Genomic DNA, 24,531 nt, shown 5'->3' with positions numbered 1-24,531 from the left:
TCGGCACGTAGGCGGTTTGAGCTCAGGCGAAACAAGTTCCACGTTATGTATTTATATTCGTTCCAACTTTTTTATATTATAATTATTACGATATTATAGTTATCATTTATATATATATATAATAATTATATTAGTGCTGCTATCATGATTACTACTACTCACCATTATCTCGTTTAGTACCATTATCCTCGGTATTAATGGTATTATTAGGACAGCTATTATGTCTGTAATGACACATTTTTCTATGATTCTGTAATGCTGTCACTTGCATCCAATTTGCGGTACAAGCGCCACTCCCCGTTGATTCTTTTTTTGATTGGTGTGTGGGCCTATGTGTTATTTGAATATGCTTTACTTCTATCTCCTTCATTTGGAGTTTTTGACGCCGTAACATCGGAATTTCCCAGTAGTTTCTCTAAATTGTTTTTCTTTTTCAAACATATACGGTATGTATATATATATATATATATATATATATTGAATTGAATTGAATTTAATGTAATTCAATTTCATTTCATTTCATGTCATTTCATTTCATACAGGGGTTGTCAACTATTGTTCTCCCACATGACTTGAATGCAGCACGAAGGCCGCTAGAATCGGATAGTTTGTATCAAATGGCTGCAGCCAATGGGAGGCCGAGCTGGTTGGAGGGGGGGCGGTACCTTCCGACAACCGTACCCCGCCACAAGTTTCCTGTTCCCGTGCGCCACTGTGGGGCTATTCAGCTGCGTTCAGTTGGGGGCCAGTGCAGGTTTAGGGGCCCGAAAAATTCCGTAAGAAATTGCCATTGCCATTGTCATTGTCATTGTCATTGCACTTGTAAAATCAAAAAAAATAAAAGATCTAAAAAACATTACAAAATGTGTCCCGTGTTGAACAGGCCTGCTGTATGCTCATCCAAAAGCACTGGGTGAGAGGTAAATTATTTTTATTCAGAGCATTTGAACATATTTACATATGAGGACCAAGTGTCATTCCGAACAGATGCGGTGGACCAGCAAACATAATATACTGACTCTACGCACCCATCAAATTGATGGCCTGTACAGAACCTAACTTTGCTTTCATCCATCAAGATAATAATTCAGAAATACATCAAAATAAACTCTTCTGTGAGTTTATTTCATGCGAGAATGATACAAGAAGATAAGAAAGAAGCCACATCCAAAGGTTTTTTTTTTTTTTTTATGCAGAAAAGGCAAACCATTGCCACTGGAACTGCGCTTCCTCCCCCACGAAACTCTTCTCCGAAACGACACAAAATCCACTGTCCACTGTCAGCCCGTGTCCTCTAACCGCATACGCCTGCCCTCCGTCTCTTTCAGCACGGCTGTTCCTGGTACTGCCTCTCTGTGGCGGTGAAGAAATCCTCCAGGACGCTCCTCAGGTACTCGAAGGTGGGCCGGTTCTCCGGGGTCTCCCTCCAGCACAGGCACATGATGTTAAAGAGGCCTTCGGGGCAGTTCTCTGGCCGTGGCATCCTGTAGCCCTGCTCCAAGTTATGAATCACCTCCGGGTTGGACATACCTGGATAGAGCAAAAGGAAGAGGAGGTGGATAACGGCTGGAGGAATGCGGGTCTGTATGACCGGACAGCTGAATTAGGTGTCTTTATACCGGACTTGAGATGTTCACCATCACCACCTCACATTATTTCCTCATACATTTGCAGTTGATATGAATTACATTGAATGGTAATGTCAGTCACATCAGACCAAAACTCTAGTTTTTAAGTGAGGGGCCCTTTCAATATTTCAGAACTCATATTGAGACAAATTCTGGACCACATACTGTAATGTCAATGATATAATCGTGTATCACAGTTCTTTAGTTAGGTCATATGGACAAATTTAAGATCACAATGATCATGAGGGATTTGGTAATACTTGGTAATTCCCTCAAACATTTCTCATCTTTATTTTTGTTAAAGAAAATTAGATATTGTCAGGACGCGACAATTTGTCACTTTTCATGATACGACACCAAGGAAGGACGATAAATGATAATATCAAAATGGTCGCCCGTCCCTGAGCACAATATGGTGATTCAGGATGATATATGAAAATGTGTCAACATTCGATTTTCTACCACACCAGACATTTAGAACGTGAGGAAGGAGACATTTTAGGCATCAAATTAGGGATATACCAGGGTAGGGTATCCGGCCGTATGTCACTATCTCTGTCAGGAGGATCCCGAAGGACCAGACGTCTGACTTGATGGAGAACTTGCCGTAGTTAATGGCCTCTGGGGCAGTCCACTTGATGGGGAATTTTGCACCTGCAGAAAGGAAAGAAAGGAAGAAGCAGCCTTTTATTCTCCCAAAATAAATAACCACTTGGTGGAGCTGCACCCCTTCAAGTTCGTCTCAGCATTCGTTCGAGACGGCAGCCCCTACCTAAATCCATGCAGCACTGAATCGACCTGGGCTCATTTCCGTCGGCAGGTCTTCCATATCACTATCAATTCGAACCGATAAAGAGATCTCTGAAACACACGGGCGACCTCTCACAAGCACTCGTCACCTTCTCTCGCTGTGTATTCCGAGTCCTCTATGAGTCTCGCCAGCCCAAAGTCAGCGATCTTGCAGATACGCTCCTGAGACACCAGGATGTTGGCAGCTCGCAGGTCACGGTGGATGTAGTTTCTCTGCTCGATGAAGGCCATGCCATCAGCCACCTGCCAGGGACGTCACACCATCAGAACAAGGGTTGAAGGACAAGGGTGTGTGCGGTCGTGTATCTTTCCGTTAGTGGAGATGGGTGTCGTCTCCATAGGCGTATATATTTTGGACAAGCGGATGGAAGGAGAGCCATCCAAGTGGGAGGCGTCCACTTCCACAGGTCAGTTCCCTCGCACCTTACCTTCGTTCTCCTCCCGGGTCGCACAGCCGCGTCTGCTGAAGGTCATTTCTGTTTCCTGATACCACTCTATTTCACCTAACATTCCACACGGGCTGGCAGAGCCGGATCCCAGTAAGTACGGCTTCACTTTTGATCGTATCAGAGAGTGCACGATTTAACTCCTGCACAGTTCCATCGACACAGCATTATACGTTTGAAGGTGGGGTTTTTTCTGGGTCAGTGGAACATATTTCAGGAATCTGTCAGGTAGGTGTGATGTGCCCCAAGGCCTCTTGCAGAAAACTGAGATGTCCAAAATGTGTACGCCAAGGCCCATCAGCACACACCACCGAGGACCTGAATGCCTGTAGAGCAGTGGTATTCAAACTCTATCTGCCGAGCCCCCGCCAAATAAAGTACAAATAAAAAAATGTGTCATAAGGAAACAAACAAACTAACTAGTCTATACTGAACCAGTTCGAGCAGTCACATTCATTTGTGGCTTTTATTTCCTATTCACACAGACTAACAGGGGCAGAAAGGTGCACAACTAATGAAAAAAATAATAACAAAAACAAGTAACGAAAATAAATTAAAATATGAGCTAATTGTGTGATATTATATTATTCTAAATTAATAAACTATTATCCTATTAGAATTAGAAACTTTAAATAGCATATTTCATGACTTTTAATTAGTCATGTAAAATCAGTGCTTGAAATATATATGATGTTATTATATTATATTATATATATAAGGCCTGCTTTCGTTTCCAATTTTTTTTTCATTCATTTTCTGGAATTTCCCTTGCAATTTCTCCTTGCCCCACAATTGAATGGCACTGACAATACCTTCCTTTTTGCAGACCAACCCTCACGTTATAGACTCAAAAACAAATTTGAGTATTCACCAAATTAAGTCTCATTTCAGCGTAACATATATCTAAAGTTTCTTTCATGAATTATGTACGGTAAGGTGCACAGGAGAAAGACTTTCCACTTCTGTGGCAAGATTCGTCACTCACTTAAAAAAAATTAAGGCCAGTCACATGATGGTGATAGCATAACCTTTTCTGTGCAAATTCATTCCGGCTTTTCTCCTTTTGCACTAAGCTGCAAGACGCCCCGAAGGATTTACCTTCCTGGACCTTTATTCGAGTACGTCTGGCCTCCTTCCTCTCTTAACTCTTTTGGTCATTCACAGGAGGCAGAGTTTTATCACCCAAGTCCAGGATTTCTTTAATTTTTTTAGAAGGGGAAATAATGACATGATTTTAATCTTCTTCAAATGTTCTCCCTTCATAATTTATTGATTGAATATTTATTTCAAATATTTTAACTATTAAGGTCACAGGACTAGTCATGGAGCAAAGTCGGAGTAACATTGTCATTTGTAGTGTAGTGTAGATGGTGTGTTTTGCTGCTTTGTGACATCGCTTTTTAAAGTTATGACTGAATTCTCTTCTTGTCATTCTAAGAGAAATGTCTTCAAATCTTATATTGAGCAATTCCGAGCAAACACTGTAAAAACTGTCAGAAAATCCCCCGGGTGCTTTGTGTTCAATGCAAAATGTTTTGTCGTTTCAATTTGTGATCGGTTATTGTAATGTGAAATCTTTTGCCATCTCATTAGATTATAACTTGTTACTACTTGTTCAATAAAGCAAAGAAAAGTTTTGTTGCGGTCAAAGATCATGCTTTCTTTATCCACTCCCTGGTATTGTGGGATTGCGTTATAGACTCACACAGGTATTTTAGCATTTAGAAGATGAGCAATGTTTTCCTGAACCTGGCAATTTGAGAGGAACATCATATCAGAAGCGATACTTTATACAGAGACGGTGGCATTGATGACTTGCCTGGGCGGACATGTCTATGAGGGTGTTGATGGGCAAGCTGCTTCCTTCTGTTGTTTTGAGAAAATCCACCAGGCAGCCTGTAAAACAACAGGGTTAAATGATATATCACATCGCAAATAATTGTGTATTCTGTGATATATTTAGAGCTGCCACGTGCAGAGTATCGTGTAACTCATGTCACAATGTGCAATTAGTCTTTGGCTGAAAACATCGAAATACACCTTGGACATAAATAGAAGGCGTTGGACGAGAATAGCTGTTGAGGCTGGAGAAAGTTATGCACTCGAGTGAGGAAGTGCAAGAGTCTCCGCTGAGCTTATGCACGGTGTTTGAGAGCAGGGCCTGAACATTCGTCCCGAGTTTGATCGGGACAGAACAATGCATCCACAGCCCCGGTCTGCCAAGTCAGGTCAAAGGAAACGCCGCGAAGAAAAGAGCGAGGAGCGTGCCAGGAAAGAGGAGGCAAAAGCTCCTCCGCCTAAGTCCGGAAGGGGCTCTTTTGAAGTCTGAAAGCCAAGAGTAAGCGGCCCCTGTCAAGGTCGTAGGGGAAAGCAGGGGTGCTCCGCCTGTTATTTTCCATCCTTATTGTTTTTCAGTCGTAAAAAAAAAGGGACAAATTGACAGGATAGGAACTCCAAGCCCATCCTTTCCTTTGTCAACAGAGGCAACAATTGTGCTCCTTGCACACGTGGACCGCGGACAAAAGGACAGCTCGGTGTAAAGCCGCTGCTGGTGCTTTACAGGCCTCTCATAGAGGAGCGCGGACAAAGGCTTCGCATTCAATTCCACACCGAGGCTGTTGTTGCACAAGGGACAGCGTATCTCTCTCCCTGCGTCGTCGTTGTTTCTCCTCGTGTGAAGGACTACGGATACTTAACATCCATCTTAACATCAAACGGATATTTCATAGAACTTGGTTTTTTTTTAATCCCAGCCGCCTGTAGGTCGGGTTGGATGCTGAAATATCGGGTGTCCATTTATAAAAGGTACACTTGGCGCACCTGTCGCCGTTCTTCCATTTTTTTCCCGTCGTTTCCGCTCGTACGCGTGCCCCTGTTTGTGTCTGATGGAGAAAGACCAGGAGAGGGAGCGGCCAAACATGCGCCGCGCTCATGTGTAGGAACATGCGCTGGCGCATGTCTGTGGCCGTGTCTGTGGGACACGTGTGTCTGCGCGCAGTTCAGAGCGTGGCGGCGAGCGACGTGACACCTGGGGTTAAGCGCCCCCCTCTCGCCGCACAATGGGCCGGTGACTCAGCCGCTCCTGTTTTGACACCCTCCTCTCAAGACACCGCGGGAGACTTCCCTCTCGTGAGTCAACATCACTGAGCCGTCTGGGGGCGCCGTGCGAAAGTCCCCTTGTTTACGGAAGGTCATCGGGAGAAGCTGGAAATGCCCCCCCCCTTCCTCATCGGGACGGCACCGCAGGCTCCGGCGCTTTTTTTCGGTTTTACTTCCCCCAGCTCAAATTCACTCGGCAGATAAAACACTGGCGGACAGTGAATAAATAACTCCTTTTGTATTCGCCACCTATCAAACACGCATCAGAGATAAGACTCGGGATACAAGGGCGTGAATGTAAGAGCTGCTGTGGCAGAGGGTGCGTGTGGAAAAGGGCGATGACTCACCATGAGAGGGAGAAACGCACCGCGCAGATAAACGCCTCTGTCTTTTGTTTGAGCATATGCCACAGCTCCCAAACTCTGAGAAGAGGGTCAACGTGTTTGATCCTGACAGACCATGATGGTATAATGACTTTAAAAATGCTTGATCTTTGTCTTACAGTACGTCCCGGCACCTCCATGACTCTGCCTTTTGATGCCATGTCTGCGCCGCCGGAAGACTGAGAGTCATAAACAGGCTTTGGCTTGTTTTCGTACGGATGGGCCGGGAATTTACCGGAAAGGGACAGAAATGTAATGGGTTTCAAGATAATTTGTCAATTGCAGAGACCACACACGGTGAGTTTTCATTTCATAGAAGAGGGCCGGGTTTTCCTCATTCTGAGAGTTAATAATGCCTGCTGAACGAAAACCGAAGCGCATTAAATAAGGAAAGGAATATCGAATTTATTTACCCACCGTTCTCCATGTACTCTGTGATTATGTAGATGGGCTCCTGGGTCACCACAGCGAAGAGACGGACGAGGCGCGGGTGCTGGAGGTTCTTCATCATGTTCGCCTCGGTCAGAAAGGCCTCCACAGACATGGTGCCCACCTTCATGTTCTTGATCGCCACCTTTCTGTCGTTGTTGTAGATACCTGGGAGATGCAGGTCATTCAAATTGGGACACCGAAATCTGAAACGTCACTTTGATACCCGACGGGCCAGAGTGTGTGTACTTAACAAGGTAATAACATTTAATAATGTGCTAAGCAACATAATAGTGTGAGCTCCTTAATTTTTGCTCCTCTCATACTAATGTCATCAGGCAGTGCCAATGTGAGTGCCAGGTCATAGGTCAGGCTCAGTGCATTTTTCTAAGATCCACGTGCCCAATGATAAACCTCATGCAAGTAGAATAGTGCAATCACGCTCATGAACTATTAAGTGTCGATGATTGTCATACCGATTATTGCAATGAACAATTTAATTCTCTATTTTACTGTACACATGTCTACCTATTGCATAGGAGATATCTATTGACATTGAACATAAAAATGTAGGTAGACAATTTTCCTCAACCCAAATGTTGGAAAAGCACTTAATTCACATTCTATTTATTTATATTAAAATTCCCCTTCAATTTGGATGGAAACACCACCGTGATTTTGGAATCATCTTTCAGAACTATCTTACAAAATCATTGTGATCGGCTCAAATAATCGCAATCGGGTGACTATGTAATAATTGTGACAGCTCTGTTTAAATATGCATTGCGCAGCCAGGTTTACGGAACATCACAATTCATAAAGCACCTCGCACAATGCAAGAAGCCCAGTTATGGTAGCGACAAGGTATTTGTTATTCAAATCACTCCATGCTCTTCTTTATCTCAAAATGGAAATCCTACCAAAGGGGAGGGCTGTTACTAACTCACCTTCAAATCTAACAAACATGAGTAAACATTTCACGGCAAATGATAATAGTGTCCCGCATGGTAGGGGTTTCCATGCGTCCCCTGTTTGGATGATGATGGAGAAACAACCGCCGTGCCAAGATCACACGTAAGAGGAAGTTGTAAATAAAGAGGCACTGTGAAATGAAGACAAGTTCACGGTGTGCTATTTTAAGCACTGGCGCAAGGGTGAGTTTTGAATGTCGTATTGTGTCGGAAAAACATCGATGGGAAAACGGGGAAAGAACCGCCCCCTCTAATTGAAAAAACAAAGGACTGGAGCAAAGAGTTCCAGCTGATGCTCTCAGGAATCAAAACTCTTCGGTGCCTTTGTCACATCAACATTGGAATCCAACAATCACGACTGAGAGCGTTGTGTTCAGTAGAATATTTGATTACATCGTGGAAATTCAACCCGTGACCCCATTCGAAAGATAGTCATAGGTGGTTTGAGTCGAGTTGCGTAAACAGGGTTAATACTCAATCCCTCTCCACTACCAGCTGAAACAAGCCCTACAGACCGGGCTGTTTCGGGGGGGAAAGCCCAGGCTAAAGCTGCTCTGGCCGACACACAAAGAGCCGGGCTTGCAGCCAGATTGAGCAACCGGTTGTTTTAATTCCTGGGGCATCTGTGGTGACGGGTATTACCAATGGGTATTCACAATCTGCAAACACCACAGACCGAGTTGTAGTTTTGATTCTAGATCTAGACACTTAAGTTATCACCGTGACTTCACTCTTTCTCTGCACACCAGAGCCCGTGTTCTCCAGTCCTCCGATCGGCGCTGCTCGTCGTCTCCACTTACCCATCCACACTTCTCCAAACTGGCCGGCTCCGAGCCTGCGCTCCAGTTTGAGAGACTCTCTGGGAACCTCCCATTCGTCCTGCCACCAGGGCTTCTGGGGGACACTGGACTGGCACGGCTTCCCGAGCCTGGTGCACAAACCCTCGGTTTCACCTACATCACAAATGAGATCAGTGTTACGCCGTGGCTCCTGATAGCTGGCTGTGGGCTTTTAACCCCTCAAACTCAACTCCCAACCCTAATCCTCCGTCAAGGTCGCATGTACGTGAATGATGCTGGACCAGCTCCTTCAGGGAGTTGAAGGATATCTTGGCTGTGATGTAGTAGCCGCCGTTGTCCATGTTTCGGATTCTGTAGTGCTTGACCGTTTCCCCCGCGTTGTGGTCCAAGTCCCTCACCGACAAGGAGAACGACCCTGCAACACCAAGGCAAATATAGGTGCGACGGAAATCGCTGACAGCGTGACTTAGAGGTTGCCTAGAGATGCACAGTGTGGTGTCGAGAAGTGGGATCCTCTTAGAGAAATCAGCCTTCGCCTCTGTTTGCATGAGCGCGTGAGTATCGGCTCTTGAGCTGAGGGGCAGGAGCAGTAGTAGAAGAAGAAGAAGAGGAAGAAGAGGGAGAAGACGTTAACCTGGATTTGTTTCGCTCTCCCGGATCAGAAAGGAGCCCTGCGTGTTCCCGGGTGCCAGGAGTAGCCTCATGGCGTCATTTCTGGAGATGTTCTTAAAGAACCATCTGCAGCAGAGAAACAGAGACGAAGCTTCACACCACAGCTAACCACATCCTTTCCCTCGAGGACGTACGACACATAGCGCAAGAACGGCGTTACAGGCGGCAAGGCATGCTTGAATGTGGCACAGTATAGGTTTTTTATTTCCTGTGTGACTGTGACGTACGGCTCGGTCTCCATTGTGTTCATGGCGGCCACAAAGTTGTATGGGATGTGTCCCCTCTGGCCCGTGATGAGAGACTCTGCCATATACCACTCCGGGTCGTTCCTGGTGGCCATAACACACAGCGACAAGACCGTGAGGGAGAATCTGGAATTCCACATTGTACTTGGGGACCAAGTACCACAGGATTTTCAGATGCAGTGCAGGAAAAAAATATATATATTTTTTAAACATTATTGACAAGGAAAGCATTGTATTTTATAATTGTACTTGTTAAGGATCTTGAGTTTGTCGCCCTTCTCGAAGCCCAGGTCATCATTGTGGGTGGGCTCGTAGCTGTATATAGCCACAACAAGGTTATCTGTGGAAGGAGCATTAGAGATCTTAAAGCAAATGATATGGAATGGAATCCCTAACAAAAAGCACATAAGTCAAAAAGCCCTAAATTCCTAAGTACCAGTCATTTCTAGTTGAGATAGTTTACGCCCATATCTGTACGAGGTGCAGAGCTCAAGGATCATCTATGAAATAAAATAAAATGAAAAAATCCTAGTGTGTCCCTGTGTTTTTAAGAGTGAGGAGGGAAATGCAGAAAAATCAAATCAAATCAAATCAATAGAATAATGCCTTTTATTTATAAAGAGCTTTTCTCAGAACTCAAAGCAATGCACAATAAAGTAGAGGTCAACAACAAAATCTGAAAAAAACCTGATGATTTATACTCTCAAGTAAAAATTTTACTTTTTGGGGGCGGGGGTGGGGGGCCACAAACACACACACGCAGACACACATGCAAACACACACAGGCGGGGCACAATGTGTTTACCTGGCAAAGGAGAGGTGGGAGGTGAATGCTGCGATGGATAAGGAATCAGCTGTTGGGTGTACTGATGAAAAAGAACAAAAGGAAATTCGATGTGACTAATATTTTGTTAAAAGAGGCGGGTTAATTGTTTTCGGTATCGTTATGTTTTTTTTTTGTTGTTTTTTTTCCCCGAGACAAAGTGTCTCATCACATTGTGGTGCACCCATATGTTTTTCTGTTCTATCGCTGACTGAATGGAAAATGCGATTTGAGGGGAGGAAGTGCCCTCCCAATTAAGTTCTCAAACAAAAGTCGACTTCCTCTGTTGGTATGCGAGTTGAATGTTCTTTTAATCGAAGGTGGAAACTAAACCCAGGCACTGCAGGTACTGAACGGTAATGTGGTGTAAAACATCTATGCATGATTCACGCCTGGGTTTCATTCACGATTATTTGTGTTGGGGCTTTTAAAACACTATTTCACTTTTCAATTGTAAACTAAATGTTTGTATGCTCATACTGTATATGTGCACATACTGTATAAAGGTGCATGTAAATATACACACATGCACATGCACACACACCCACCACCAAACACAGACAGCGTGACATCCACTTACCTGGTTGCATGACTGGGGCGGCATGGGACAGTTGCAGTGTTCACAGAACTGGTCCAGGTTTTCTATCCACTCGTCGTTGTCAGAATATTCTGAGCTCCAGTTACATCCCATCTTCGCTAAAAGTTTAAAACATTATAATCAAAAATTCGGAGAACCTTTGCTCAACCCGAAGGACGCCTAACAGCTGTTTTGGCCAGGTAAAGATCACTCTGCTTTGCATCGGTTGTGATGAGGGTTCAAATTAAATCACAGGATTTATTCATCCATCTTTATTCGTAGCAAAGGGAATTCATCTTTTTGATAAAGCCATCGATAAAGGTCTTGACGAACAAGAATGAAAATACAATTATGTTGTGCTGCTTGCTTATGAGGCCTCGACTAAAAATGGCTAATCAAAGAATCAGATAAAAATGTATACTAAGACCAAATAAACCAACTAGTAGCTGTTAAAAGGCTGAATTAAAAGTCTCTTTTAATTACTATATCAAAAGATTTTTTGACTGCTTTGGAAATGCCGGTTCCATGTGACGATTCATTGTTTTCCGTGCAGGTTTGGCTCTTCGTTTTATGAAGTTTATATTTACACTTACATTTACATTTACTCCTTGATCAGACGCTTTTGTCCAAAACGACTTACATGAGAGGCGACAAAACATTAGTGCAGACATCGACCATTGGAGCAACCTCGAACTTATGTGCATGAGCGCCTGTTTCTAAATTCCACCAGGTACAAGTGCAAGATGCTGTAAGGAATCAGAGTAAAGTTGTGTCGTTAGGGAATTAATTATTTTTAGTGCAATATGATAGGTATGTATGATATGTATAGGTAGGTATGATAAGTATTTAGTGGATTCTATCAATCAATATCAAAGTTTGTGCTAATCCTGTGTAATGTGCGGTGTAAACACGCTGAGCACAGTGTTGTCGGATGCTTTCCTCGAGGCTGGCTGTGCTGCCATTGGCCCACTCAGGGAACAGGGTCAGTGGGCTAATTGCAGCGGCCGTCTGCTCCAAAAGGCCCAAAGCCATGAGAGAAAAAAATCTGGAAAATTCTGACCCGGCAGCAGTAATATATAGTCGCCGTGCTGGAAGGACCCAGGGGAGTGCTTGCGTGATCCGGGAAATCCACGGTTTTTATCAAAATATTTTAAGTCTCACACTATTACACACGCCGTATAAACACAAATCACACAAACATCTCTGATATTGATTCTAAACACTGTGCGAATGAATAAAGTGTAAAACGGCCTTTTGTTAAAATATTGTTTTACAAACAACAGCTCCAGGTAATAGCTGAACCCTAACGAATAGTCAGGGTCAAGGTTAAGGTTAGTATTATGGTTAGCTCAGCCCATCGCTGATTTGTGCGGTATGTTAATTTTCCATTGTACTTACCTTGAAAAAAAGTTAGATAATCAGATGCAGTAACAAGACAGCAAAAGACATTTCATTTCAAAGACATTTCAAAACAGCAAAATCAAAGTTCAACCTCCGATCTCCCGTCTTCACAGTCAGGCACGAATGTGAAAATCCTAATGTTTCTGCTCTGATTGTGCCCAACACATAATTAATAATCAATAATACTAAAATAAATAAAATGTCAACTTATTTAGTACTTCACAGTCATTTCTTTGGGTTGAAACAAAACATAAGAAATATATAAATATATGAATATGAAATGTATTTTATATTCATCACATTGTATTCAGAAGGCCTAACATGTTCCTCACACTTACCTCTTGAAATTTAGACCGTTCTCTCTCTCTCTCTCTCTCTTCAAGGGCCGAGCGATTTCCGATTTCTTGGAAATCAGCAGAGTTGTTTCATGACTAGAATATATATATATACTACGTTTTTTGGATTAAACTAACCGCATAACAAACGAGTTGTACCTCTAGAGTTGGGGATGTGAAGGTTCTCACACCCAACTTTGTCAGTCATCAAATAACTCAACCCTCATACTGCTGATGTGTGTCAGTACTGTACCTTCTCTCTCTCTCTCTCTCTCTCTCTCTCTCTCTCTCTCTCTCTCTCTCTCTTGCTCGCTCACTCGCGCAAGCGCACACGCACACACGCACACACACACACACACACACACACACACACACACACACACACAAGTACACAAGCAGAAAAGGTACTTTGGTGGAGCTATAGCAACCCAAAGAGCTTCCTGTCGTTGAGACGTTGAGGGTTGCGCCGCAGGCTGCTGACAGGTGCTCGCCGTGCAGAGAGTTTGCACCGGGAAACGTTAGAGGACCCAGAACGGCGCCTTTCCAAAACTGGGAACTGAGATGTGGATCTTCCTTCGGTTAGAAACTGTTGTGATCCAATTGTAAAGTGTAAATCTTTGGCTGCGGATAGGGTACAAGTTGATTTTTAGGTCCGTGTGGTCACCACTTGACCAACATTAACACAACTCAGCAAAACACTTTAGTCTGTATTTGGGTGAGAGTGTGAGGGTGGGGATTTTTCTCATCAAAAAAAACCTGCTATTCAGAAGGTATGATTTTAAGCATATTCAACACGGGGGAAGTTGTGCAATGAGTGATACAGTTTATATCATCACAATTGCTGCCCGACAGTTTCAGGCCAATGGTTTAATGTCTCCAGAGTACAATGTGATTATTTTGCCAATCATTCACACGCTTTGTCTCCGCTCTGATTGTGTGTGTACCATGTGAGTCATTTCAGATTCTTGCTGTCTTTAGTTTTTGTCCCAGACATTATAAAGACTTTTATTAAAAAAAATCTCACAAAAGACTCATCAATGGAAAATTGCCATTTTGGACGGAGGCGATATTTTTTATTTTTTGGTTTGGATAAAATTATATTGGGCTGTGAAGAGGACCAGCCATACCAACCAAGGATGAATGCATTGAATATAGACTCAAACACGTCTACCAGCTCATGCTATCTCACTACCAGAGGACGTCTGTGGCCTAGGCCTGCCGCTGTAACGGCCACATCGGCAGGAAGTCGTCCCAGCGAGCAGGAAGTGCACAAAAATAGGTGCTGAGATCACTGCTGCACAGCCGATGAGCGCTCGCTGTGTAACCACCACTTTTACTTATTTTTCCATTAAATAGGTGCATAGCTGCAGGCTCAATCATGACATTGTAGTAGTACTCACAGTATGGTGCTTGTTACAATACATTCATTTCGCTTTTTCACTCTCCAATTTATTTGTATTTTTATATATGGTATTTCATTGTATTTCAACATTTATCAAGTAGAGAAACAGAGGTGGACCAACGTGCTCCACAAAAAAAATAGCATGTTCTAGTGATGATTCAGAATTTATAATATAATAATATAATAATAATAATTTATATATAATACACTTTTTTAAGAGGCATTTCATAAAATAAAATGACAATATAAATTAAGTTCTACATTTCGTGTTGTATTCTGCCCAACTGAAATTCAACCAGCCCCTCTAGGCTTCCATTGAGGGTATTCCCTTTTTCCCCCTCCGACTATAAATACTGCATGTGTGGTTAGACGACACAAATTTCACGTGTGGATGGAAAATGACTCAGTTCAGTTACGACTCCTAGATGAGATTATATCAACGAGCTTCAACCTTTTCCGAAAACCGATGTGTCGTTTGCCTTAAACCTCACGATGCAGGTGCCGACTGGTTATTTCGGGCAGAGACTCCGAGCCGTTCTTCAGAGCCGGGGGCTTCCTCGAACATAGTAGAACGTCGAAAAGGCGACGATGAAATATAGTGAGCTTTGACGAATCACAAAAACAAGCACAAAGATGGCTCCCTAGAGAACTTATACCATTTATATGACGATGATTTCAGGACACGCCGAAGGGAGGTTCTCCCCGGGGGGGGGGGGGTTAAAGGTGAGCTCCATGGGAAAACGCAAGTCCCTTTCTGCAGAAACGGCGGCAGCGGAGGAGCCCGTTGAAGAATGAACCCTCGAGCTGCCTCCTCCTATCAATGCACGTTTTTAACGTGATATATCGCTCATCGCAATGGAGTCCACTCCCCGCCCGCGACGTCCGACGTCACATGCGGAAAAAAGTATGTCACAGTCTTCCATTTTAGAGGTCACAGGTATACGCTCCCGTTTCGATTGCCGAACGCCATATAAAGTTTCCTCTCGCACTCACAGCACTAGGTCTGACAGCGGTGTTTGTGCGTCCCTCTAGGGTCCCACTCAATATGTTTTGGAATGTTTCGGGTGTGATGTCTAGCTAGGTCTGATGAAAGGAAAGGGAACACCACTGCGGGTGACTTCAAGAATGCCACAACGTACAGCGCGGCGGATCCAGACAAGCAGCGGGTGACTCATCGTTTACCCTAGAAGGGATGAAGGGGAGGTCTGGCGAGCGAGAAACACTGAGCCAAACCCAAGCATATTCTGTTGAAACCTTTAATCGTCAGCATTTTTAATAAGCCCACGTGCCTGATAATAAAAAAGAAAATACACAACAATTGATAAGCACTGGTTAATTCTCTTGAAACCAACTTAATGGTGCATAGTACAGAAAACGATAGCAACTGAATACATTCATTTATTCCAGATATGATGTGATTGTGATTCATTTCAATTTGCAGTCGTGTCATTCCCTTCTTAGGAAGGGTCAGAGCACCGAACAGGCTTCATGGCGATGTACTCAGCCCTCAGTTTTTCTCAGCCGTGAGTGCTTAACGCTGGGTTCCGCAGTAGGCTACTCTGCCACTCGAGGGCTACATTGAAAACAAAGTCTTATGAACATGGGCTTTACTATTTGCCTGGAAAATCGCGTCGATTTTTGTCGCTTTATAAGCCATATCCACCAATGGATGCACAAGAAATATCTACACTACACTTAACTACACTTAACTTTCTTTACTGTTAATATGAAACAAAAGGGTTTATCTCCAAAGCAACCTTACTTCACAAAATTGCCTGTACTGTGGCAAGACACAGTGTTCGGTTGTTAATCAGCCTATATGGAGTGCAATCTGTGCTCTGCAGCATCTGCACGTGGCAATGGAAACTAGCCTCTTATTCGGCCCAGTCGTCGCAGCGGTGACCCTATAGGGATCCCTGTTATTTTTGGTCTGTGAAGAAGAGGTGTGAGAATGCTGGAGCAGGACCTCTCGCTTCCTGTGGGAATGCTGTTTGGGACCGGGCCAGACTAGAGCGGGCCAGCATGCAATCGGAAAAAGAGCTGTACGGCATATTCTGACCTTTCCGTCTTAGGGTCTGGAAAGGCCCGGAATGCTTTTGGCCGGAGGCCGGATTTTGGCCCTACTTTTATTTGTCTAACTGTCAACATCAGTGCTGGAACCATGATGGTTTTCAAGAACTCCTCTGGATTATGATCCCCGGCATGACAAAATATTTTTCTTCATTTTTCATTCAAGACTTGTTTAAGACTTGTTGATATTACAGTTGATATTATAATGAATGTGCTGGGTGTCAAACATCTGCCTACTGCTTCATCTAAGGTTTACTTGTGGAAGCTTCCAAGTTGAACGCACAGGCCCTGCGGTGCTCGTTGGCTGGGTCAACCTACAGCGCTCTACCTTAATTGGTCATTTTTTCCATGCGTGCCAAGCCACACAGTTATTGCACAAAGCAGTTATTGCCATCGCTCTAATTTCTCTGTCATCAAAACACGTCCTAAAGTGCAGTCGACCCTTCCAGACTATATCTAGAAGAGGCAAGATCTGGAGGTGGACGGCGGACTTTAACACAGTGAGAAACGTCTGGAGTTGATGTTCATCTTGGTGAGGCCCAGGTGCTTGAGGGGCGTGGACAGGGCGAAGGTGGCCTTCATGGGGATGTCGCAGAGCAGGTCGGACTCCTCGCCGCACTCCTCCAGCTCGTAGGTGGCATCGTCCAGCATCTCCTTGTGGCGGTGGCAGACCTGCTCCACCTTCAGCCGGTGGATCTCCGCGCGCAGGCGGATCAGCTGCCGGGCCAGATGGTTGTCCTGCACCTGCATTTCCCTCTAGAGGTAGAAGGGCGAGGAGAGGAGTGGAGATTGGTATATCATATATATATATATATATATATATATATATATATATATATATATATATATATATATATATATATATATATATATATTTATTTATTTATATATTTATATATTTATATATATATTTTATATATATATATATTTTTTTTTTTTTATCAGGATTTTTATTTATTTCTATAAAAAAGGATATGTGTGACCACTTCCCTGCACAAAACAGAAAGAGGAGCACTTCATGCCATATTATAGGCTCTGATTTATTAGGGCACTCGATATGACAAGTACTTTTACTTGTCAGAACATTTAAGGGAAGGTACTTCAATCAATGTGGCACTTTCATTTTCGCTTTATTATTATTATTATTATTATTATTATTATTATTATTATTATTATTAATAATAATAATAATAATAATAATTATTATTATTATTAATAATAATAATAATAATAATAATAATAATAATAATATTATACTAATACTAACAACAATAATAACTATTATTACCACAACTTTTGAAAAAATATATAATCTTGATTTATTGATTGTGGATTTATTTATTTAATGATTGATCGATTATTGATTGATTTTATCCCAAAGAAAAGTCCACTCACCAGCTCTTTCCTCAGAAATTCCAGGGCGTCGTCAATGGTTTCAAAGCCGCAGATATTCCGCACAACAAGTTGGGACGACTCGCCGTCTCTCAGCATCACGGGCTCGCCGGCGTCCCCCGCCGCCGGGTCCGCTCCCACCGGACCGTCCTCCGGGGCGCTGGGGTCTCCCTTCCACGGACCACTCCGCAGGCGCTCCTGCCACTCGAGGTAAGACGGCCTGCGGGTCTGCAGCTTGAGTTTCTGTGTCAAGGCCTTCACGCTGTCCAAGTCTTCACAGGCGCCGTCGCCTCCAAACTCTTTCAAATCCATGCCGGGAGTGTGACGTGGGGGGGTCAAACGCAGGAGCGGAGGCTGCAGCTTAGACAGAGCAGGAGTGATTCTTATTTATAGGGAGATAAACAGTGACCGCCCATATTCTCAGCCGGGTGGGAGAGAGAAGCGCTCCCACCGTTTATTAGAGGTGTATACATGGGAGCGCGCGTTTGGCAAACGCCGTGTTTTTTTGTTGTTATTATTATTATTCTACTTCCAATAAACCTCCATGCAACAAATGTGTACGGCTTTGACGAGCAGAGTGACGGAGAGTTAAGATCCGAAATTTTGTGGGGGGGTTTTTTTTGTTGTTTTTTTTTGTCTTTACTTGCTTAAATCTTAAATTTTTTTTGGCCCACGTTTCATTTTCTTCAAAAAGCCAGCGATTATAGAAACGAACACGTGGTGGAATAGGTGAACGCGAGCGCGACGAATTTGTAAATATTTGAGAGTTCTGCCATCTACCGATGGTGTACAGACGTAGCAAGCATTGCGGGGTTTTTTGGGGTGACAAAATTAACGAATCTGGATCCGTAACTGAAGCGATAAGAACGTCTATTTATGGGCGGGGGGGGGGGGGGTTGTATATATGTTTTTTAAAAAATTATTATTCAAGTTCATTTATGTGTCATTATTTCGTATTCCAATGGACACATTTTTGTTCATCGCGCTCTTTTAGTTTTTTTTGTACATACATACGGGGTTGTGTTTTTTTATGAACTCTTGTAAAGTGTGGCTAAAGTGTGAAGTACTTGAGGCTTTTTTTTTTTTTTTCCTAATCTGCAGTTAAATAAGGTGACAAAAGTGGAGGCAGAGCAAATAAACATAAAAAAAAGAAGGTGCGCCGCCCGGGAATCGAACCCGGGTCGCAAGAATGGGAATCTTGCATGATACCACTACACCAGCGGCGCGATGACGTAACTTCTTGCCACACTATTTAGGAGAGAAAATGTAATTACTGTTAAACGGATTTATCAAACCCGCAATGCAACCATGCCTGGACCATACCTTACTTTCATTTTCGCTTTTTGCGGTATCGGAGATAAAAAAAAAAATCTAAACTGAAAAGTCAAGGAAGTGGCTTTTCAGTGGAGGTCGACCATCCTCAAACAGCGGAAGGTGTTTTTTGTTTTAGTTCAGCAGTTTAGGAACTCAGAATCAGAATCAGAAATACTTGAATAATCCCAAGGGGAAATCACTTTCGTTACAAACTGGCGTCCACTAAACCCGATGGAGCTCTCGGAACACATTAAAACCGCAAATGTGGAGGATGTGGTGCTGCGACAGCCGTTCCTTCCACCCGCCAGTGGCACCCTGTGCATCACCGGGCACCACCTCCTGTTTTCGGACAGGGAGAGCCGGACTCCTCGGCAGGTTCTGCTGCTCCTCAGGAGCGTCGATGCGGTGGAGAAAAGGTAATCAAAAAAAACACCTTGAACGCCTCCTATTATGTTCAACTGGCAGGAACATCCAAAATGTTCCCTGCTGTATGTTCGATCATTTAGAAGTTGTCAAAAAAGTGCTAGGTGTGCAATGGTGTTTTTCTACTCAGATCACGGCACCTTTGTGATAGTTGCTTCGTTTTAATCATTTAAATTTAATTTCATTTTTTTTTTTTTTCTGTACAATGGCAAAAACCTCACATAAATAGATATGGAATTGTTTTAATTGGGTAAAAAATGTTCATGAAAAAAAAAAAAGAATTCCATTTTTACAACTGGAGATTTTACAACAACAAAACACTTTAAAACTGGTGATTTTGACCCGCAACATCAGGTTTGTAGAACAGTTGTGGAACTTACTGTGTTGTGTCACTAATCACCAAATCAACTCTTAATCAACATTAAGAATCATTTCTCGGCCGTGTGTGTAATTGATGTCTAATTACTGTATCTTCAAATCTGTTTTTTTTTTGTTTGTTTTTTTGTTTTTATCAGCGTGGAAAACCTTTTGAGCTATTCAGGCCACTTCTCTAGTGCATGCCAGAAGGAAAGGTTTGACGTGAACATGACGAGTGTGCGTGATTTGTGCAGCTGCCGTCTCTCGCTCTGCAGTGCAAATACAAAACGCCCTCCGAGACGTCAGAGCTTCAGCTTCCTTCCTTTGTCACCTTCCTTACTTAATATCAGCATTGCTTTGAGTCGAGTCAGCTGCCGCCAAGGTGTGTCCCTGTCCCTTTGTTTCTCAAAAAGCTGTGTAATTCTGTCTGCTTCGTGTGCGTGTGTGTGCGTGTGTGCGTGTGTGTTGATGTGTGTGTGTGTAATCACTGTCTTATGCAGGACGTCTGGATCTTCAGGGACCCTCACCATCAAGTGTAAGGACCTCTGTGTTCTTCAGCTGGACATCCCCGGCATGGAGCAGTGTCTCAACATCGCCCACTCCATCGAGGTGCATGAGAATAGCAAGCCCTGACAGCCTCATTAAGATGAAGGGTTATTTACCGACAGTGCGTCAGTGTGTGTGTGCGAGTGTGGCGAACCTAAACAGACTGCCGAGCACATAATCACCAGCTGCCCCCTATACAGCCCACCCTCAGAAGCTGGCCTTTTTGACCTAGGACTGGAGACGAGGGCGTGGCTACATGACACTGTGTTGGCCATCTGATGATAAACGAAAGAAAGAAGAAGATTTACATCAACAAAATTAGATGAAATAAGCAACTGATTATTATTACTTTTTTTTCTGTCATGAATTGTTGTTCCGTTCTCATGATTCTCATGATTTCCCTTCACTGCATTCGGGCCCTGTGAAGGTGACGGTGAATCTCTCACAAGTTGCCGAAATCTCTCTCTCTCTCTCTCTCTCTCTCTCTCTCTCTCTCTCCCTTTTTTTATTGTCATGTTTCATCTCGCTTTTCTCTCTTTCTCTCCTCAAAAGACTTTATCCTCTCTGGACGACGTGGCCGACTTGTATCCCTTCTTCTACAGGCCTCCTGATCTCAGCCTGAGGGACCATTGGGGGCTCTCGAGCACTGAGAACCACTACACTCAAGTCAAGGCACTGGTAAGAAACATACAAACATGAACACACACACTCACACCTTTGCTAATTTTTAGCAAAGGTGCGAGTGTGTGTGTGTGTGTGTGTGTGTGTGTGTGTGCCACATTATGCCACTACACACCCACACTATTCACACAAATAAGCACCATGAGCTGTCCTTCACAGGGATAGTCATTTCCTACCCTGTTCCTAGAAAACCCCATGACAGGAAACCGCTGGGCAAACAATGTAGGGGTCAACGTGCAGAACATCCCCCTGGAACTGATAGAGCCCTGGTAACATAAAATGGCTGTTGCTTATTATTCTGAACGGCTCGATCATCAAGCTTATACTCATGAAAAAATGAAGTTGCCAGCTGAAAATAGTTCTTTGGAGTGATTCCATAGGAGAATCATGGTTCTCCAAATATGATGTCAGAAATCTTTCTTTGCACTCCTTTGCGGCAGGCAGTTTTTGTTTAATTGCCCTTTTATAAGCTCATTCACAATAGCACACTATTGCTACTATCAGTTAGTAGCCACCCTCTCCTGGACCCTCCAGGGAGGGGGACACCCAACATCCAATAAAACAAATAAGAATGAAGAACCTTTTAATATCACAAAGAACCAGAGACATGAAGAACCATCCACAATTGACCATCCACGATTCTTCGTCTTTTATGGTTCTTTGTGTAACCATGCAGTCTTTTAAAGACCCTTTGAAGATCTGTTGTTTTCATATGTGCATATTCAATCTCCATCACTCTCTCTGATGTTTGCAGCAGGATAAATGGCGACTGAGTGATGTGAACCGAGGTTACTCAGTCTGTCCCTCCTACCCTCCTTCTGTCATCGTTCCCAAGACTATAAATGATGACATGCTGCTCAAGGTGGCCAAGTTTAGACAGGGAGGACGTTTTCCTGTCCTCTGTTACTACCATCGGACCAACGGCATGGTGAGCTGTTTGTCTGTGTGACAGATAATAAACAGGGATCCATAGAGTACCCTTGAAATCATCAAAGGGGCAATTGAGCGTTCATGATGGATCAAATATTTCCCACGCAGGTAATCATGCGCAGCAGCCAGCCTCTGACAGGAGCCAACAGGAAGCGCTGCAGGGAGGACGAGCTCCTCCTCCAGGCTGTGATCGATGGATCGGACAAAGGTTACATCATCGATACCCGCTCAAGCCAGCAGGCTCAGCAGGCCCGTATGACAGGGGGCGGGTTTGAGTCCAAATCCAGCTACACTGGTTGGAAGAGGCTGCACAGGCAGATGGAAAGGTGTGTGTGTGGATGTGGAGTGACTGCAACGGGGGTTTGTCAAGAGATCGTAGAGCTCATGCAGGCGCACTTGTAAATGTTCATGTTGTATGTGTGTCCGCGTTGGTACAGGAGTAAAGCCCTCCAAGAGAGTCTGATTAAGTTGGTGGAGGCCTGCGGGGACCAGTCCCACAACATGGACCGCTGGCTCAGTAAGCTGGAGAACTCCAAGTGGCTTTCTCACGTCCAAACCGCTCTGTCCACTGCCGGCCTGCTGGCGGAATGTGTGGAGAGGTAGGTGCCACAGTCACAGTGCCTACTTATTCTTAGTGTTGACGTCTGTCAAGGATAAGGTAGAAGGATGAGGATATTTTGGCTTTATTAACAAAAAACGGTCGTATATAATGGGAAACTTCTCTTTGATATTTTCCCAGGGACAGTCATTCGGTTCTGGTTCATGGTTCTGAAGGCACAGACTCCACTTTGCTCATTAGCACTCTGGCTCAGCTCATAATGGACCCAAGCTGCCGCACGCTAGAGGGCTTCCTCGCTCTGCTGGAGAGGGAGTGGGTACAGGTGAGTGCATGCTGGAACTGGGTGATAGGACGACGCAATCAGACCTCAGACGCGTGTTTCATCTGTGTGAAACCCAGTGTGTGGAAAGAAAGCGTGTGTTGCAACTGTATATGCATTGCCCAAACAAGCTGTAAGTTGCTTAAAAGTGAGTTACTTTGAAGGCTTTAGTTCCTAAACAGGCATGTTCATAAGACCACATGCCAACCCATTTTCTTGTTCTAGGCCTTACTGAATAAACTTGTCATTGATAGCTCTTTACCAATTTTAAGTTGTGTGTAAGTGTTGAAATTGACCCGCCATTTAATGTAAAAGTCATCCATCACAGAGGCCATTGGACTATTGGGTCTGTACGGAATGGGTCCGTTCCTTGTTTTGTGTGCTACTAATTGAGTATATACTGTATATTTTTCCCAGGCGGGTCACCCATTCCAGCAACGATGTGCCCACTTTGCCCATTCGCACACCCGTCTCCAGCAGGAGTCTCCGGTCTTTCTGCTGCTGCTGGACTGTGTGTGGCAGCTGTGGTGGCAGTTCCCCTTGGCGCTGGGCTTCTCGGAGAACCTGCTCCTGAGGCTGGCGACCGAGGCCTACGCCTCCAACTATGGCACTTTTCTCTGCAACACTGACCAGAAAAGGTCAGTCCCATTTCACATTACCAAGGCCGAACCTGAGGAGAATTGTGGAATGCTTTTTGGAGAATGTGACTTCATAATTTTTTATATTTTAGTGTTCATATTCAGATCAGTATCCGGTATCCTTTGTACTCTCTTTCTTCCGCCAACCTCTTAAAATCCATCTGTTTGGAATGCAGTGAGCAGTTTGTCTGTTTTCTCTCTTTTCTTATCAACAGGTATATCTATCCAGCGATTCACTTTCTTACCATGGTTTCTTCTCTTTGTTACCAGGTGTGCCATGGGAGTGAAAGAGAAGACTCACTGTCTGTTCCAGGCCCTGCTGAGGTCTACGGAGAGAGGTCTTTACTCCAACCCCCTGTTCGAGCCCACCGAGTTAGCCATCTGGCCCTCTGTACACCCCCAGTCCCTGCAACTCTGGAGAGGTAACTCCTTGTGTGTACGCAGAAAGAAAAGCAAAGTATTCAAGTTTGATTCCAACTAGAAACCCTTGGTTTGTTTTGGTCATGACTAGTGCTCTCTCTAGTGGTGAAAAATCAAACACCATTGTTTAAAACCTATTAAATGTTTACTGATAATGGAACCGGGAGTTTATTTTCTGCGCCCTCTGTCTTGTTTAGTGTGAAATGCTTTCACTGCACAATTGATTTTAGAGTTTTAAGACAATATTCGGCAACATAAGGAGCAACGTCCTTGTTCATTTTCTACAACTTGTCATCCCCAGGCTTTTTCCTGAGATGGACCCAACATGCTCGCCATCTGGAAGAGGTCCAAGAGGAGTTGAGGAACATGATCAATGAATGGGGTCGACCCGACACTCGAGTGAAGTAACTTGGCAGCAAGTTGGATGAGCTACAAAATAGAGACAATTTATATCATCTATCGTCTTTTTGTTGTGTGGCATATTACAAAAGTTAAATTGTGCTCTTATTACTGTGGTTTATTACTGTGTCTACTATGACTGCACTTTTGTACATGATTCAAAATATTCCTTTCTTTAAAAACAAAATATAGAATTTATTTTTTTGTCACTTGTACATAGTCGCAGTTCAGTTGTTTAGTTGCATAAGACACAAGACTTATTGCTGTTATTGTTACATTGTGTTGTAGATGTGGATTTATGATCTATACAAAGGGCTTAAATGACTAATAAACATTATCACCAGACGTAACCTTCAACACACCCAACTGCCAGTCCTGTTAACCTCAGCTAAACACTGCGACTGTACACAATACAAATAAATCCCTTTGAGCATCCAGTCAGCATGTTTGCGCACATGGCGC

The 24,531-nt window shown here is 43.7% G+C and overlaps 3 protein-coding genes across 3 annotated transcripts; 1 reads left to right on the top strand and 2 right to left on the bottom strand.

Annotated features, from left to right (window-relative positions):
- Positions 1-1,163: 1,163 nt before the first annotated feature.
- lck (LCK proto-oncogene, Src family tyrosine kinase) lies at positions 1,164-10,997 on the bottom strand (the record flags this gene model as incomplete). The annotated part of the gene is made up of 12 exons (XM_080012405.1): positions 1,164-1,530; positions 2,151-2,282; positions 2,528-2,681; positions 4,704-4,780; positions 6,784-6,963; positions 8,567-8,719; positions 8,832-8,981; positions 9,201-9,304; positions 9,466-9,567; positions 9,733-9,823; positions 10,289-10,349; positions 10,887-10,997. The coding sequence occupies 12 exons, from the start codon at positions 10,995-10,997 to the stop codon at positions 1,325-1,327; spliced, it is 1,521 nt and encodes a 506-aa protein (XP_079868531.1). The 3' UTR covers positions 1,164-1,324.
- Positions 10,998-15,263: 4,266 nt separating this feature from the next.
- Positions 15,264-17,832, bottom strand: fam167b (family with sequence similarity 167 member B). Its single transcript, XM_080011768.1, has 2 exons — positions 17,487-17,832; positions 15,264-16,847 (listed from the first exon to the last, which is right to left on the bottom strand). Exons 1-2 carry the CDS (start codon positions 17,793-17,795, stop codon positions 16,584-16,586), a joined length of 573 nt encoding a protein of 190 aa, XP_079867894.1. The 5' UTR covers positions 17,796-17,832; the 3' UTR covers positions 15,264-16,583.
- A 1,080-nt stretch (positions 17,833-18,912) lies between these two features.
- LOC307238720 (myotubularin-related protein 9) lies at positions 18,913-24,426 on the top strand. The gene is made up of 10 exons (XM_080011833.1): positions 18,913-19,213; positions 20,078-20,186; positions 20,676-20,801; positions 21,559-21,732; positions 21,843-22,060; positions 22,172-22,333; positions 22,474-22,615; positions 23,030-23,250; positions 23,521-23,672; positions 23,972-24,426. The coding sequence occupies exons 1-10, from the start codon at positions 19,029-19,031 to the stop codon at positions 24,076-24,078; spliced, it is 1,596 nt and encodes a 531-aa protein (XP_079867959.1). The 5' UTR covers positions 18,913-19,028; the 3' UTR covers positions 24,079-24,426.
- The last annotated feature ends 105 nt before the right edge of the window (positions 24,427-24,531 follow it).

The sequence above is a fragment of the Zeus faber genome (assembly GCF_960531495.2).
Source record: "Zeus faber genome assembly, chromosome: 13".
Classification (NCBI taxonomy): Eukaryota; Metazoa; Chordata; class Actinopteri; order Zeiformes; family Zeidae; genus Zeus; species Zeus faber.
This window is presented reverse-complemented; position numbering and strand designations above follow the sequence as displayed.

Coding starts and splice junctions, on each gene's coding strand:
- fam167b (XM_080011768.1), bottom strand. CDS start 17,795: ATGGATTTGAAAGAGTTTGGAGGCGACGGCGCCTGTGAAGACTTGGAC. Junction 16,848..17,486: donor AATTTCTGAGGAAAGAGCTG/GTGAGTGGACTT, acceptor TTCTACCTCTAG/AGGGAAATGCAGGTGCAGGA.
- LOC307238720 (XM_080011833.1), top strand. CDS start 19,029: ATGGAGCTCTCGGAACACATTAAAACCGCAAATGTGGAGGATGTGGTG. Junction 20,802..21,558: donor ACACTCAAGTCAAGGCACTG/GTAAGAAACATA, acceptor TGATGTTTGCAG/CAGGATAAATGGCGACTGAG. Junction 21,733..21,842: donor ACCATCGGACCAACGGCATG/GTGAGCTGTTTG, acceptor TTTCCCACGCAG/GTAATCATGCGCAGCAGCCA.